The 13,447-nt window shown below is 40.4% G+C and overlaps 1 protein-coding gene across 26 annotated transcripts in view; it reads left to right on the forward strand.

Annotated features, from left to right (window-relative positions):
- VPS13B (vacuolar protein sorting 13 homolog B) overlaps positions 1 to 13,447 on the forward strand; it is an 848,142-nt gene that overhangs the window by 24,237 nt on the left and 810,458 nt on the right. For 4 of the 26 annotated variants that reach the window (XM_025264769.3, XM_025264764.3, XM_025264768.3 and 1 more), the window contains exons 1-2: positions 88 to 630; positions 1,092 to 1,272. In XM_025264769.3, coding sequence (XP_025120554.3) covers positions 1,126 to 1,272 — 147 coding nt within the window. In that variant the 5' untranslated portion in view covers positions 88 to 630; positions 1,092 to 1,125. Of the gene's footprint in view, positions 1 to 85; positions 631 to 681; positions 942 to 1,091; positions 1,273 to 13,447 lie in introns of those variants that run through there. The other 22 variants (XM_045162734.1, XM_025264777.3, XM_044928335.2 and 19 more) reach the window with 16 other exon arrangements.

The raw sequence follows: 13,447 nt of genomic DNA on the forward strand, positions 1-13,447 counted from the left end.
TGGTCTACACCTTTGGTCAAAACGCTCTCCCCTACACCACACCCTAATTCTTTCCATTTCTCCTTTCCTCCGGCAAAAGAAGCTTTCGATCTAAATTCACCCCCTTCCCCACCAGCAGTCTTATTGCTATTGCTCTGCCCACCGAACCGAAGTTCTCGCCAGCCCTTCCGTTTCCAGAGAGAAACGAAAACCACTTGGTTCTGAGGGCTTTCAAGACCACGACCCGCTTTCTTCCTCCTCATCGGACCTCTGGCCCTCTGCACTTCCTCATTTGGAATCCATCTCCACCTAAGCGACTGTCTTCCCGCAGCGCCACTTCCGGATCTCCGGTGTCTCCACTTTACGGGTCCGCCCACCTCTCCCGCTCACTTCCTAGAGCTTGGTCCGACCACCAGTGGGGTCGGAGCGGAGGCGCGGGCTGGCGGAGCGAGGGTGTCCCCTCCTAGAAGACGCACTGCACGGCGTCTAGGGTCTGAGAACCCCGGTCCTACCTCGGCGTCGAGTGCGAGCAGGGGGCGGAACAGTTCGTTCCGAGCACCGAGCGCCGCGCACCCGGAAGTGGCGCGGTAAGGGCACTGCGCCGCCTCCGGAGGCGGGTGCCAGGTACCGGGAGGTGGAGGAGACGCCACGGTACGCTTGGGCGTGAATGTCAGCCGAGGGCGCAAGACGGGTAGAGGCGGGAAGCCGGCCTGGTTCCTCGGCGGTACATGCGGCTGGGTTCCGGGGGCCGAGGGCCTCCGCGGCGGCTGGGCTGGCTAAAGGGCTGCAGTGGCCGAAGGCGACCCCGGCCTCCCTTCAGTTCCCACTGCCGGGACCAGCTTTCTTCAGGTTCACCACCGGCTCCTCCTCCCGCTGCTCGCCGGGCGGGTTGAGGGGAGTTGTTCTAATGAGGAAGGCGCTGCTGTAAAGCCCACTTGAGTTTTCTCTGCTTCTGGGAGAAGGCGAGCGGCCGCTTTGGTGGTGGGGGGTTGGGGGGGGTGGGGCTCTTGGTTTTCGGCCTCTACACCCCTTCCTGAGAAATGCTTTTTTCCCTAAGGAAATGCACCACATACTTAATTCCCTCTCTTGTTTCTGTCTTTACTTCCTTTCAGCTTCTGACTTTGTGACTCCTGTGTACCTTAAAAGATGCTGGAGTCGTATGTGACTCCTATTTTAATGAGCTATGTGAATCGCTACATCAAGAACTTAAAGCCGTCAGATCTACAGCTTTCGCTATGGGGTGGAGACGTGGTTCTCAGCAAGCTGGAGTTAAAATTGGATGTGCTGGAGCAGGTAAGCGGTGCAGCTGTCACGGATTGGAAACATTTTCAGCCTGTTTAGAAGTAATCTGGTCTTTCCTGAACTTTGATTTTATGCTTTAAAACCTTCGTTTTTCTGCCAATGTATTTAGGGCTATCTTAAAACTAGAGACCCTCTAAAGAATTTTTTTCTTTTACGGTTTGTTGCTAGTGATGGATTGTTAGAATCGTAATCCCCCAAATTGCCGCAACCGAAAAACAATTTCATTGTTCTTGTCAGAATTCTTCCAGAACCGAATATGCTAATTTACACTGCTAGGATTCTAAATGATGCTGGAAAATACTATATTCCTTTTTTCCCTTTTGGGGAATGAAGGGGTCCTGAAGACAACAAGGTTAGATCTTGAGGAAAGTTCTCTTCGTAGGAAAGATGACATTACCCATGGAATCCTCAGAATATTGAGTAGACAAAGATTGAAAATGCCAGCATAATTGAAAAGTTTCTTAATCACTTTAAAAATTTTCTTTTCAACGTGAGAATGGTCGGATGCGAATTAACTAACTTCAAAGTTTTTATATTTAATAGGTCACTTAGTACATTTATTATTAACATATGTCAGGTAATTCTATTAGCCTTGAGAATACACAAGTTATCTCTGGAAACTCAGGAGTCAGAGACCAATTGCTTTTTAGGATAAGGGAATTCACACCCATGGTGATGTTATTAATAATTTTTGGTTATATCCCACTGCTTTCTCTATTGTTGAATAATCTAGTGTTAACACTGAGAAATAATATTCTTGGTTTCTTCTCCGTCCTCTCTCCAAGATTGATTATCTTAATATTTTCATTGTTTTTTAATGAGCAGAAATCCTAAGCATACAGCTTAATTTTTGCAAACTGGTGACACCTTTGTAACCACTATCCAGATCAAGAAATAAAATATTTCCTGCACTCAAAAAGGCTCTCCTTGCTTCTTTGTAGTTAGTAGCCCCACCCCTAAGACAGGTAATTGCTGTTCTCACTTCTGTCAATACATAAATTTCTTGAATCTCTTCTTGAAACTTTAATAAATGGGAATCACTTGGTTTTTTTTTTTTTTTTTTTTTTTTTTTTGGGAATCACTTGTGTTTGAATCTTTTGTTGACATTGAGGCTAAGATTGACTCAGGTTGTTGCATGAAAGATAGTTTATTCTCTGTATTGCCTTGTATTCCATTGTATAAAGATTCATTTTACCTATTTTATATATTTATTTTCCTTTTGATATACATTTGGATTTTTTTCTACTTTTGGCTATTATGAAGAAAGCTCTTATGAACATACTTGTTTTGGACATAGGTGTTTATTTCCCTTAGAAGGCAGGCATATGTTTAACTTTAATGAATATTGCCAGATAGTTTTCTGGTGTGGTGGTGGTGGTGGTGGTTTACTTACACTAAGTTGTATCCCACTCTTGCAACACCATGGACTGTAGCCTGCCAGGCTCCTCTGTCCATGGGATTCTCCAGACAAGAATACTGGAATAGGTTGTCATTTGCTTCTCCAGGGGATCTTCCCAACTTTACATTTTCACCAGTAATGTGTGGGAGTTACAGTTACTTCTTGTTATTGCTTGTTATACAATGAGTTTGTTATTTTTAGCCTTTCCATGAACTATGGACTGTTTGTATATCTTTTTTTGGCGAAATGTCTGCTCAAGTCCTTTGCTCATTTAAAAACTTTTTGTACTTGCTACTGAGTTGTAGGAATTATTTATATATTTTGGGTATTAGTCCCATATCGGATACGATTTGCAAGTATTATTGCCCACTGTGGGTTGACTTTTGACTCTATTGATAGTGTCCTTTGAAGAATTAAAGTTTTAAATTTTGACAAGTCCAACTTAGACTTTTATCTTTTGATGTCTGGGCTTTTGATGTTATATCCAAGAAATCATTGCGAAATCCAATGTCATGAAACTTTCTCCGTATGTTTTTTTCTAAGAGTTTTATAGTTTTAGCTCTAACATTAGGTCTTTGATTGCTTTGAGTTAATTTTTGCATATGATACAAGTATCCAAGTTCGTATATTTTTGCATGTGTTTATTCAAGGGTTACTTAGAAGTGTGTTGCTTAATTTTCAGGTGTTTAGGGAATAGCTGATTATCTTTCTGTTACTGATTTCTAATTTAATTCCAACTGTTCAGCATATTCTCTGTGATTTTGATCCATTATAATTTGACTCAGCATGTAGTCATGACTTTTTATTTTTGGAAATATTTCATGTGTAATTGATGAGAGATATGTATCCTACAGTTGTTGCCTTTTTCTTCCATAAATGTCAGTTGCTTCAAATTGGTTACTCGAGTTCTTCAAATCTTACGTATCCATATAGATTTTCATTGTCTGCTTGTTCTGTTAATTACAAAGAGAGTTACTTTAATGGTTAACATCTCCAACTATGATTGTGAATTTGTCTACTTCCTTTTTATAGTTTTGTCAACATTCACTTTATGTGTCGTGAAGTTACATTGTTAAGTACACACAGGTATAGTGTTTTGATATCTTATTTTTCAGTTCAGTTCATTTGCTCAGGCGTGTCTGACTCGGCGACCCCAGGGACTGTAACACGCCAGGCTTCCCTGTCCATCACCAACTCCCGGAGCTAACTCAAACTCATGTCCATCGAGTTGGTGATGCCATCCAGCCATCTCATCCTCTGTTGTCCCCGTCTCCTCCTGCCTTCAATCTTTCCCAGCATCAGGGTCTTTTCCAGTGAGTCAGTTTTTTGCATAACGTGGCCAAAGTATTGGAGTTTCAGCTTCAACATCAGTCCTTCCAATGAACACCCAGGACTCATCTCCTTTAGGATGGACTGGTTGATTTCCTTGCAGTCCAAGGGACTCTCAAGAGTCTTCACCAACACCACAGTTCAAAAGCATCAATTCTTCTGCGCTCAGCTTTCTTTACAGTCCAGCTCTCAGATCCATACATGACTAATGGAAAAACCATAGCTTTGATTAGACGGATCTTTATTGACAAAGTAATGTCTCTGCTTTTTAATATGCTGTCTAGGTTGGTCATAGTTTTTCTTCCAAGGAGTAAGCATCTTTTAATTTCATGGCTGCAGTCACCATCTTCAGTGATTTTGGAGCCCAAAAAAATAAAGTCTGTCACTGTTTCCATTGTTTCCCCATCTATTTCCCATGAATTGATAGGACCAGAGTCCATGATCTTAGTTTTCTGAATGTTGAGTTTTAAGCCAACTTTTTCACTCTCCTTTTTCACTTTCATCAGTTCAGTACAGTCACTCAGTCGTGTCCGACTCTCTGCAACCCCATGAATCGCAGCACGCCAGGCCTCCCTTTCCATCACCGACTTCTGGAGTTTACCCAAACTCATGTCCGTTGAGTCGGTAATGCCATCCAGCTGTCTCTTCCTCTGTCGTCCCCTTCTCCTCCTGCCCCCCAATGCCTCCCAGCATCAGGGTCTTTTCCAATGAGTCAATTCTTTGCATGAGGTAGCCAAAGTATTGGAGTTTCAGCTTCAACATCAGTCCTTCCAATGAACACCCAGGACTAATCTCCTTTAGGATGGACTGGTTGGATCTCCTTGCAGTCCAAGGGACTCTCAAGAGTCTTCTCCAACACCACAGTTCAAAAGCATCAATTCTTCTGCGCTCAGCTTTCTTTACAGTCCAGCTCTCAGATCCATACATGACCACTGGAAAAACCATAGCCTTGACTAGATGGATCTTTGTTGGCAAAGTAATGTCTCTGCTTTTGAATATGCTATCTAGGTTGGTCATAACTTTCCTTCCAAAGAGTAAGTGTCTTTTAATTTCATGGCTGCAGTCACCATCTGCAGTGATTTTGGAGCCCCCAAAAATAAAGTCTGACACCGTTTCCACTGTTTGCCCATCTATTTGCCATGAAGTGATGGGACCAGAGGCCATGATCTTAGTTTTCTGAATGTTGAGTTTTAAGCCAACTTTTTCACTCTCCTGTTTCATTTTCATCAAGAGGCTCTTATTTTTGAATACACTTAAAAAATCATTCTGAAATGTGTCCCTCTTTCACTCTAGTAATTCTTCTTGCCTTAAAGTCTTTTTCATTATAAAAAAATATTTCTGTTGCTTCTCTAAAGATCACAAAATGGATATTTGACTTACTAGCATCTACCTTAAATTATTATAACATTCTTACCATTTTCTCAGTGATCTTACAGTAGTTTAACTGTATGTTCCGCCTTTCTCTATCTCTTTCTACCTTTATTTGGTTTTGTGGTCCTTGTGTTTGTTTGTTTGGTTTCAGTTACCTTATTTAGTTTGTTTTCTTGCTGTCTTCAGGTAGAAGCCTCAATTATTGATTTGAGATATTTCCCCTTTTCTACTATAGGCATTTGCAACTATAAATGTCTTTAGCTGGTTGTATCCTATACATTTTGGTATGTTGTGTTTTCATTTTCATTCAGTTCAAACTTTTTCTGATTTTTGTTGAAATAGCAGTGTATTTTTGCAGTTGTTGGATGGAATGGTTTATAGCTGTCAGGTCAAAATTGGTTGACAGTATTTTTCAGGTCTTCTATATATTTGTTGATTTTCTGTCTGTTGTTCTATTCATTGCTGTAAGTGAGGTATTCAAGTTTCCATGATTAGTGTTGTCATTGTTCAGTTGCTAGGTTGTGTCTGACTCTTAGTGACCCCATGGACTGCAGCACGCCGGATTCTCTGTCTTTCATTGTCTTTTGGAGTTTGCTCAGATTCATGTCCATTGAGCTGGTTATGCTATCTAACCATCTCATCCTCTGCCACCCTCTTCTCCTTTTGTCTTCAGTCTTTCCCAGCATCAGGGTCTTTTCCAGTGAGTCACCTCTTCACATCAGGTGACCAGAGTGTTGGAGCTTCAGCATGAATCCTTCCAATGAATATTCAGAGTTAATTTCCTTTAAGATTGACTGGTTTGATCTCCTTGCAGTCCAAGGGACTCTCAGGAGTCTTCTCCAGTACAATTCGAAAGCATCAGTTCTTTGGCGTTCAGCCTTCTTTATGGTCCAGCTCTTATGTCTGTACATGACTACTGGAAAAACCATAGCTTTGACTAGATAGACCTTTGTCAGCAAAGTGATGTCTGAGCTTTTTAATACTGTGTTTAGGTTTGTCATAGCTTTTCTTCCAAGGAGCAAGCATCTTTTAATTTCATGGCTGCAGTCACCATCTGTAATGATTTTTGGAGCCCAAGAAAATAAAATCTGTCACTGCTTCTACTTTTTCCCCTTCTAGTTGCCACGGAGTGATGGGATCAGATGTCATGACCTTAGTTTCTTGAATGTTGAGTTTTAAATCCGTTTTTTCACTCTCCTCTTTCACCTTCATCAAGAGACTCTTTAGTTCCTCTTCTCTTTCTGCCATTATGGTGGTATCATCTGCATCTGTGAGGTTGTTATTTCTCCCAGCAATATTGATTCCAGCTTGTGATTCATCCAGTCCGACATTTTGCATGATGTACTCTGCATGTAAGTTAAATAAGCGGGGTGACAATATAGTGAGCTTGACGTACTCACTTCCCAATTTTGAGTCCGTCAGTTGTTTTGTATAAGGTTCTAACTGTTGCTTCTTGACCCACATACAAGTTTCTCAGGAGACAAGTCACGTGGTCTGGTATTCCCATCTCTTAAAGAATTTTCCACAGTTTGTTGTCATCCACACAGTCAAAGCCTTTCACAGTCAGTTAAGCAGAAATAGATGTTTTTTCTGGAATTCCCTTGCTTTCTCTATGATCTAGTGAACATTGCAATTTGATCTCTGGTTCCTCTGCCATTCCTCTGTGGTTTTTGAGATTGCACCCAAGTACTGCATTTCAGACTCTCTTGTTCAAGACTATGAAGACTTTTCATTTCTTCTAAGGGATTCTTTCCCACAGTAGTAGGGAATTAAATTCGCCCATTCCCATCCATTTTAGTTCATTGATTCCTAAGATGTTGATGTTTACTGTTGCCATCTCCTGTTTGACCATGTCTAGTTTACCTTGATCCATGCAACTAGCATTCCAGGTTCCTATTCAGTATTATTCTTTACAACTTCAGACTTTAGTTTCACCACCAGACACTTCCACAACCAAGTATTTTTTTTTGCTTTGGCTGAGCTGCTTCATTCTTTCTGGAGCTACTAGTAATTGCTCTCTGCCTTTCTCAGTAGTATAATGGACACCTTCCAACCTGTGGGGCTCCTCTTCTAGTGTCATATCTTTTTGCCTTTTCATACTGTTTATGGGGTTTTGGGGCTTTCCTGGTAGGTCACATGGTAAAGAATCTGCCTGTATGTAGGAGACCCAGGTTCAGTCCTTGGGTTGGGAAGATCCCCTGGAAAAGGGCATGGCAACCCACTCTAGTATATTTGCTTGGAAATTTCCATGGACAGAGGAGGCTGGTGGGCTGCAAGTCCATTGAGTTGCAAATAGTCAGACATGACTGACTGACTTTCACTCATGAGGTTCTTGTGATCAGAATACTGGAGTGGTTTACCATTCCCTCTTCCAGTAGACCATGTTTTATCAGAACTCTCCACTATGACCTGTCTGTCTTGGGTGGCCCTGCATGGCATGGCTCATAGCTTCATTGAATTATGCAGGCCAGTTTAGCACAACAAGGCTGTGATCCATGAAGGAAATTAGCGTTGGATTATTTCTTTTTTCACTTTTTATGTATTTTGGGGTTTATTTCTTGGCTCATATATGTTTTATATTTTCTGTTATAAATATTCATTGGTGTATAGTTTATTTACAATGTTGTGTTAGTGTCAGGTATATAGCAAAGTGGTTCAGTTATACATATATTCATTCTTTTTTAGACTTTTTATCCATGTAAGTTATTACAGAATATTGGGTAGAATTCCCTGTGCTATATAGTAGGTCCTTGTTGGTTATCTGTTTTATATATAATACTGTGTTTATTTTAATCCCAAACTCCTAATTTGTCCCTACCTCCTATGTTTCCCCTTTAGTAACCATAGATTTTGTTTTCAAAATCTGGGAGTTTGTTTCTGTTTTGTAAATAAATTCATTTGTATATATTTTCTTCTTGAATTGACCCTTCTATCATTATTAAATGTCCCATGTTACCTTTAGTAACAGTTTTTTTTCTTAATATAGATTTTTTCCTGATAATAGTGTATTTGGGCTTCCCTGGTGGCTCAGTGGTAAAGAATCCACCTGCCAGTGCAGGAGATGCTGGTTTGATTCCTGGGTCAGGAAGATGCCCTGGTGAAGGAAATGGCAACCCACTCCAGTATTCTTGCCTTGGAAATCCCATAGATAGAGGAGCCTGGCAGACTACAGTCCATGGGGTCGCAGAAGAGCCAGACATGTCTTAGAGACTAAAAAAGAAAACAGTGGTGTAATTGATCTACCTCTCTTATCGTTACTGGTTGCATGAAGCATTTTTTGTTTTTTCCCCCTCTGTACTGCATTTTAAACTGCAGTTTAAAATGTATTGCATTTTAAACTATCTTACCACTTTTGCCTTGTGTTGTATTTCTTGAAGCCTGGTAACATACTTTTGAATGTTTTACAGGAATGTTATTTGGCTTCAACAACTCTTTAAAATTTCATCTGCTTAATACTGTTTTCACCCTATGACTGGGATAAACTTACTTGTTTTTTTTTGGCCCAATCCTGAAGCATGGAGAATCTTAGTTCCCAGATCAAGGATCAGGACCCACTATCCCTGCAGTGGAAGTGCAAAGTCTTAATCCCAGGGAAGTCTTGAGGGATGAACTGTTTTTAATTGTTCCTAATTCTTACTTGCATTGGAGAACAGTCATATAAAAAACAGGGGAAAATGCTGCTGGAAATTAAGATAGTAGAAATGAAAATTCTCTGTATGCCTAAAATAGAATACTATTTCCCTAGAGAGCAAGAAAATATGGTGATTTGATGTATTCAAGCAAGAAACTGGATCACATAGCTTCCTGGGATCTTGTTTATTATTATTATTTTTTTATTATGGTATAATAGACATGTAGTGCCAGGTATACAATGTAACGATCTGTGTGTGTTGCAAAATGGTCACCAAAGTAAGCCCAGGTAACATATGTCACCATCCATAGTTTAAAAATTTTTTTCTTGTGATGAGAACTTTTAAAATTTACTCCTTGCACCTTTCAAATATGCTATACAGTTATTAACTGTACTCACTATGCTATATATTATATCCCAGGATTTAAAAAATTTTTTAACTGGAAACTTGTGTCTTTTGACCACCTTTACCCATTTTGTTCACTTACCACCTTTTGCCTCTGGTAACCACCAATCTGTTGTCCTTATGTATATGGAAAAATGATACATTAAAATGAAAAACACTTTTTTGTCATTTGCAGTCTATTTGTGTTTTCGAATCTAAAGTATGTTTCTTCTTGAGAGCATACAGTTGAATCTTACTACTTTTTAAAAATCCAGTCTGACAGCCTTTGCCTTTTGATCGAAATATTTAATCCATTCTCTCTTTCATGATTGGATTTCTTTCTTCCATTTTGCTATTTTTTGTGTGTCTCAGGTCTTTTTTGTTTCTCTCATAATCCTTTGCTACCTTCTTCAATTTAAGATCAGTGGTAACAATGCTAATTTGAGATTAATGCTAACATTATTCCATCAAAATAAAGAAATTTCTCCACTATAGCTTCATTTCTTTTCCCTCCTTTGCGGTGGTATTTCTACATATATTGCATCTCTGTTATGAACCTAATATCATGTTAAATTGTTTTTTGTAATTGCTGTTTAAAAAATTTTTTTCTGGCTACTCTGGGTCTTTCTTGCTGCACGTGGGCTCTCTCTAGTTACCAGGACTAGAGGCCGTTCCTTGCTGTGGTGCACGGTCCTCTCGTCGCAGTGGCTCCTCCTGTGAGAGCACAGGCTCTAGAGGTCTCACTTGGGCTTCAGTAGTCGCAGCGGGCAGTCTCAGTACTTGCAGCACACCAGCTTAGCTGTCCTGGTCATGTGGGATCTTCCCTGACCAGGGATCAAACCTATGTCACCTTCATTGGCAGGCAGATTCTTAACTAGTGTACCACCAGGGAAGCCTAGTAATTGCCTTTTTTTTTTTTTAAAGGAAGTGACTTGCTGCATCGGGTCTTCCTTGTGGCACTCGGGCTCTTCGTTGCTGTGCATGGGCTTCTCTAGTTGTGGTGTGTGGGTTTCTCCATTGTGGCACTAGGTCTTAGTTGCGCCCTCCTCCCTGACCCCCAGCATGTGGGATCTTAGTTCCCTAACCAAGGATGGAATCTGCATCCCTTGCATTGGTAGATGGAGTCTTAACCACTGGTCTGCTAGGGAAGTCCTTGTTACTGCCTTTTGAATCAGAAGAAAAAAGAAGTAATAATACATTTATGCTATCTTGTAATAATCATCTATATAAATACTTTTATTAGTACTCTTTGCATGGCTTGGAGTTACATCCTGATATTACTCTCTTTTGGCCTGAAGAACTTCTAGTATTCTGTTACAGAGAATTATCTGAAACTTGATTTGGGTATGCCTTCATTTTTGAAGGTTAGTTTTGCTAGATAAAGAATTTTGAATTGAGAGTTAGTTTTCATTTGTTATTTAAATATGTCATGTATCTGCCTTCTTGGCTTTATTGTTTGTAATGAGAAGTTAGCTTTTAACCTAGATCCCTTATGATTATACAGTGGAAGTGAGAAATAGACTTAAGGGACTAGATCTGATAGACAGAGTGCCTGATGAACTATGGATGGAGGTTCGTGACATTGTACAGGAGACAGGATCAAGACCATCTCCAAGAAAAAGAAATGCAAAAAAGCAAAATGGCTGTTTGAGGAGGACTTACAAATAGACGTGAAAAGAAGGGAAGCGAAAAACAAAGGAGAAAAGGAAAGACATACCCATTTGAATGCAGAGTTCCAGAGAATAGCAAGGAGAGATAAGAAAGCTTCCTCAGCAATCAATGCAGAGAAATAGAGGAAAACAGTAGATTGGGAAAGACTAGAGATCTCTTCAAGAAAATTAGAGATACCAGGGGAACATTTCATGCCAAGATGGGTTCAGTAAAGGACAGAAATGGTATGGACCTAACAGAAGCAGAAGATATTAAGAAGAGGTGGCAAGAATACACAGAAGAACTGTACAAAAAAGATCTTCATGACCCAGATAATCACAATGGTGTGATCACTCACGTAGAGCCAGACATCCTAGAATGTGAAGTCAAGTGGGCCTTAGGAAGCATCTCTATGAACAAAGCTAGTGGAGGTGATGGAATTCCAGTTGAGCTATTTTAAATCCTGGAAGAGGATGCTGTGAAAGTGCTGCACTCAATATGCCAGCAAATTTGGAAAACTCAGCAGTGGCCACAGGACTGGAAAAGGTCAGTTTTCATTCCAATCCCAAAGAAAGGCAATGCCAAAGAATGCTCAAACTACCACACAATTGCACTCATCTCACACGCTAGTAAAGTAATGCTCAAAATTCTCCAAGCCGGGCTTCAGCAATACGTGAACTTTGAACTTCCAGATATTAAAGCTGGTTTTAGAAAAGGCAGAGGAACCAGAGATCAAATCGCCAACATCCGCTGGATCATGGAAAAAGCAAGAGAGTTCCAGGAAAACATCTATTTCTGCTTTATTGACTATGCCAAAGCCTTTGACTGTGTGGATCACAATAAACTGTGGAAAATTCTGAAAGAGATGGGAATACCAGACCACCTGATCTGCCTCTTGAGAAACCTATATGCAGGTCAGGAAGCAACAGTTAGAACTGGACATGGAACAATAGACTTGTTCCAAATAGGAAAATGAGTCCATCAAGGCTGTATACTGTCACCCTGTTTATTTAACTTCTATGCAGAGTACATCATGAGAAACACCGGGCTGGAAGAAGCACAAGCTGGAATCAAGATTGCTGGGAGAAATATCAATAACCTCAGATATGCAGATGACATCACCCTTATGGCAGAAAGTGAAGAAGAACTAAAGAGCCTCTTGATGAAAGTGAAAGAAGAGAGTGAAAAAGTTGGCTTAAAGCTCAACATTCAGAAAACTAAGATCATGGCATCTGGTCCCATCACTTCATGGCAAATAGATGGGGAAACAGTGGCTGACTTTATTTTTTGGGGCTCCAGAATCACTGCAGATTTTGATTGTAGCCATGAAATGAAAAGACGCCTACTCCTTGGAAGGAAAGTTACGACCAACCTAGACAGTATATTAAAAAGCAGAGACTTTAGTTTGTCAACAAAGATCCGTCTAGTCAAGGCTATGGTTTTTCCAGTAGTCGTATGGATGTGAGAGTTGGACTATAAAGAAAGCTGAGTGCGGAAGAATTGATGCTTTTGAACTGTGGTGTTGGAGAAGACTCTTGAGAGTCCCTTGGACTGCAAGGAGATCCAGCTAGTCCATCCTAAAGGAGTTCAGTCCTGGGTGTTCATTGGAAGGACTGATGCTGAAGCTGAAACTCTAATATTTTGGCTACCTGATGCAAAGAACTGACTCATTAGAGAAGACCCTGATGCTGGGAAAAATTGAGGGCAGGAGGAGAAGAGGATGACAGAGGATGAGATGGCTGGATGGCATCACCGACTCAGTGGACATGAGTTTGTGTGAACTCCAGGAGTTGGTGATAGACAGGGAGGCCTAGCATGCTGCGGTTCATGTGGTCACAAAGAGTTGGACACAACTGAGCGACTTTACTGAGCTGAACTATGAAGAATTTTCTTATATGTAACATGTTGATTTTCTGTTTCTGCCTTCAAAGTTTTCTTTTTGTTCCAGACTTTCAAAATTTTTGTTCTGATACGTCTGGGTGTGAATTTGCTGATTCTTTTTCTGCCAGCTCAAATCTGATGTTGAACTCTCAGTGAATTTTTAAGTTCATTTATTGTACTCCTAAGAAATTTATTTGTTTGGTTGTGTTGGGTCTTAGGTGAGGCAGGTGGGATCTTTTGTTGTGTCACAGGGGTTCTATCATTGTGGTGTGGGGGCTCAGTAGTTATGGTGCATGGGCTTTGTTTCCCAACCAGGGATCGAACCTGAATCCCTTGCATTGAAGGGTAGATTCTTAACCACTGAACCACCAAGGAAGTCCCAATTTCACTTATTGTTCTTTTCAACTCCAGAATTTCCACTTGCTTCTTGTTTGTAATTTCTCATTCTTGATATTTTCTATTCAATGAATCATTGTCATGTAATTCTTTAATTATTTAACATATTTATAATGTTTTAAGT

Source organism: Bubalus bubalis, chromosome 15 (genome assembly GCF_019923935.1).
Source record: "Bubalus bubalis isolate 160015118507 breed Murrah chromosome 15, NDDB_SH_1, whole genome shotgun sequence".
Classification (NCBI taxonomy): Eukaryota; Metazoa; Chordata; class Mammalia; order Artiodactyla; family Bovidae; genus Bubalus; species Bubalus bubalis.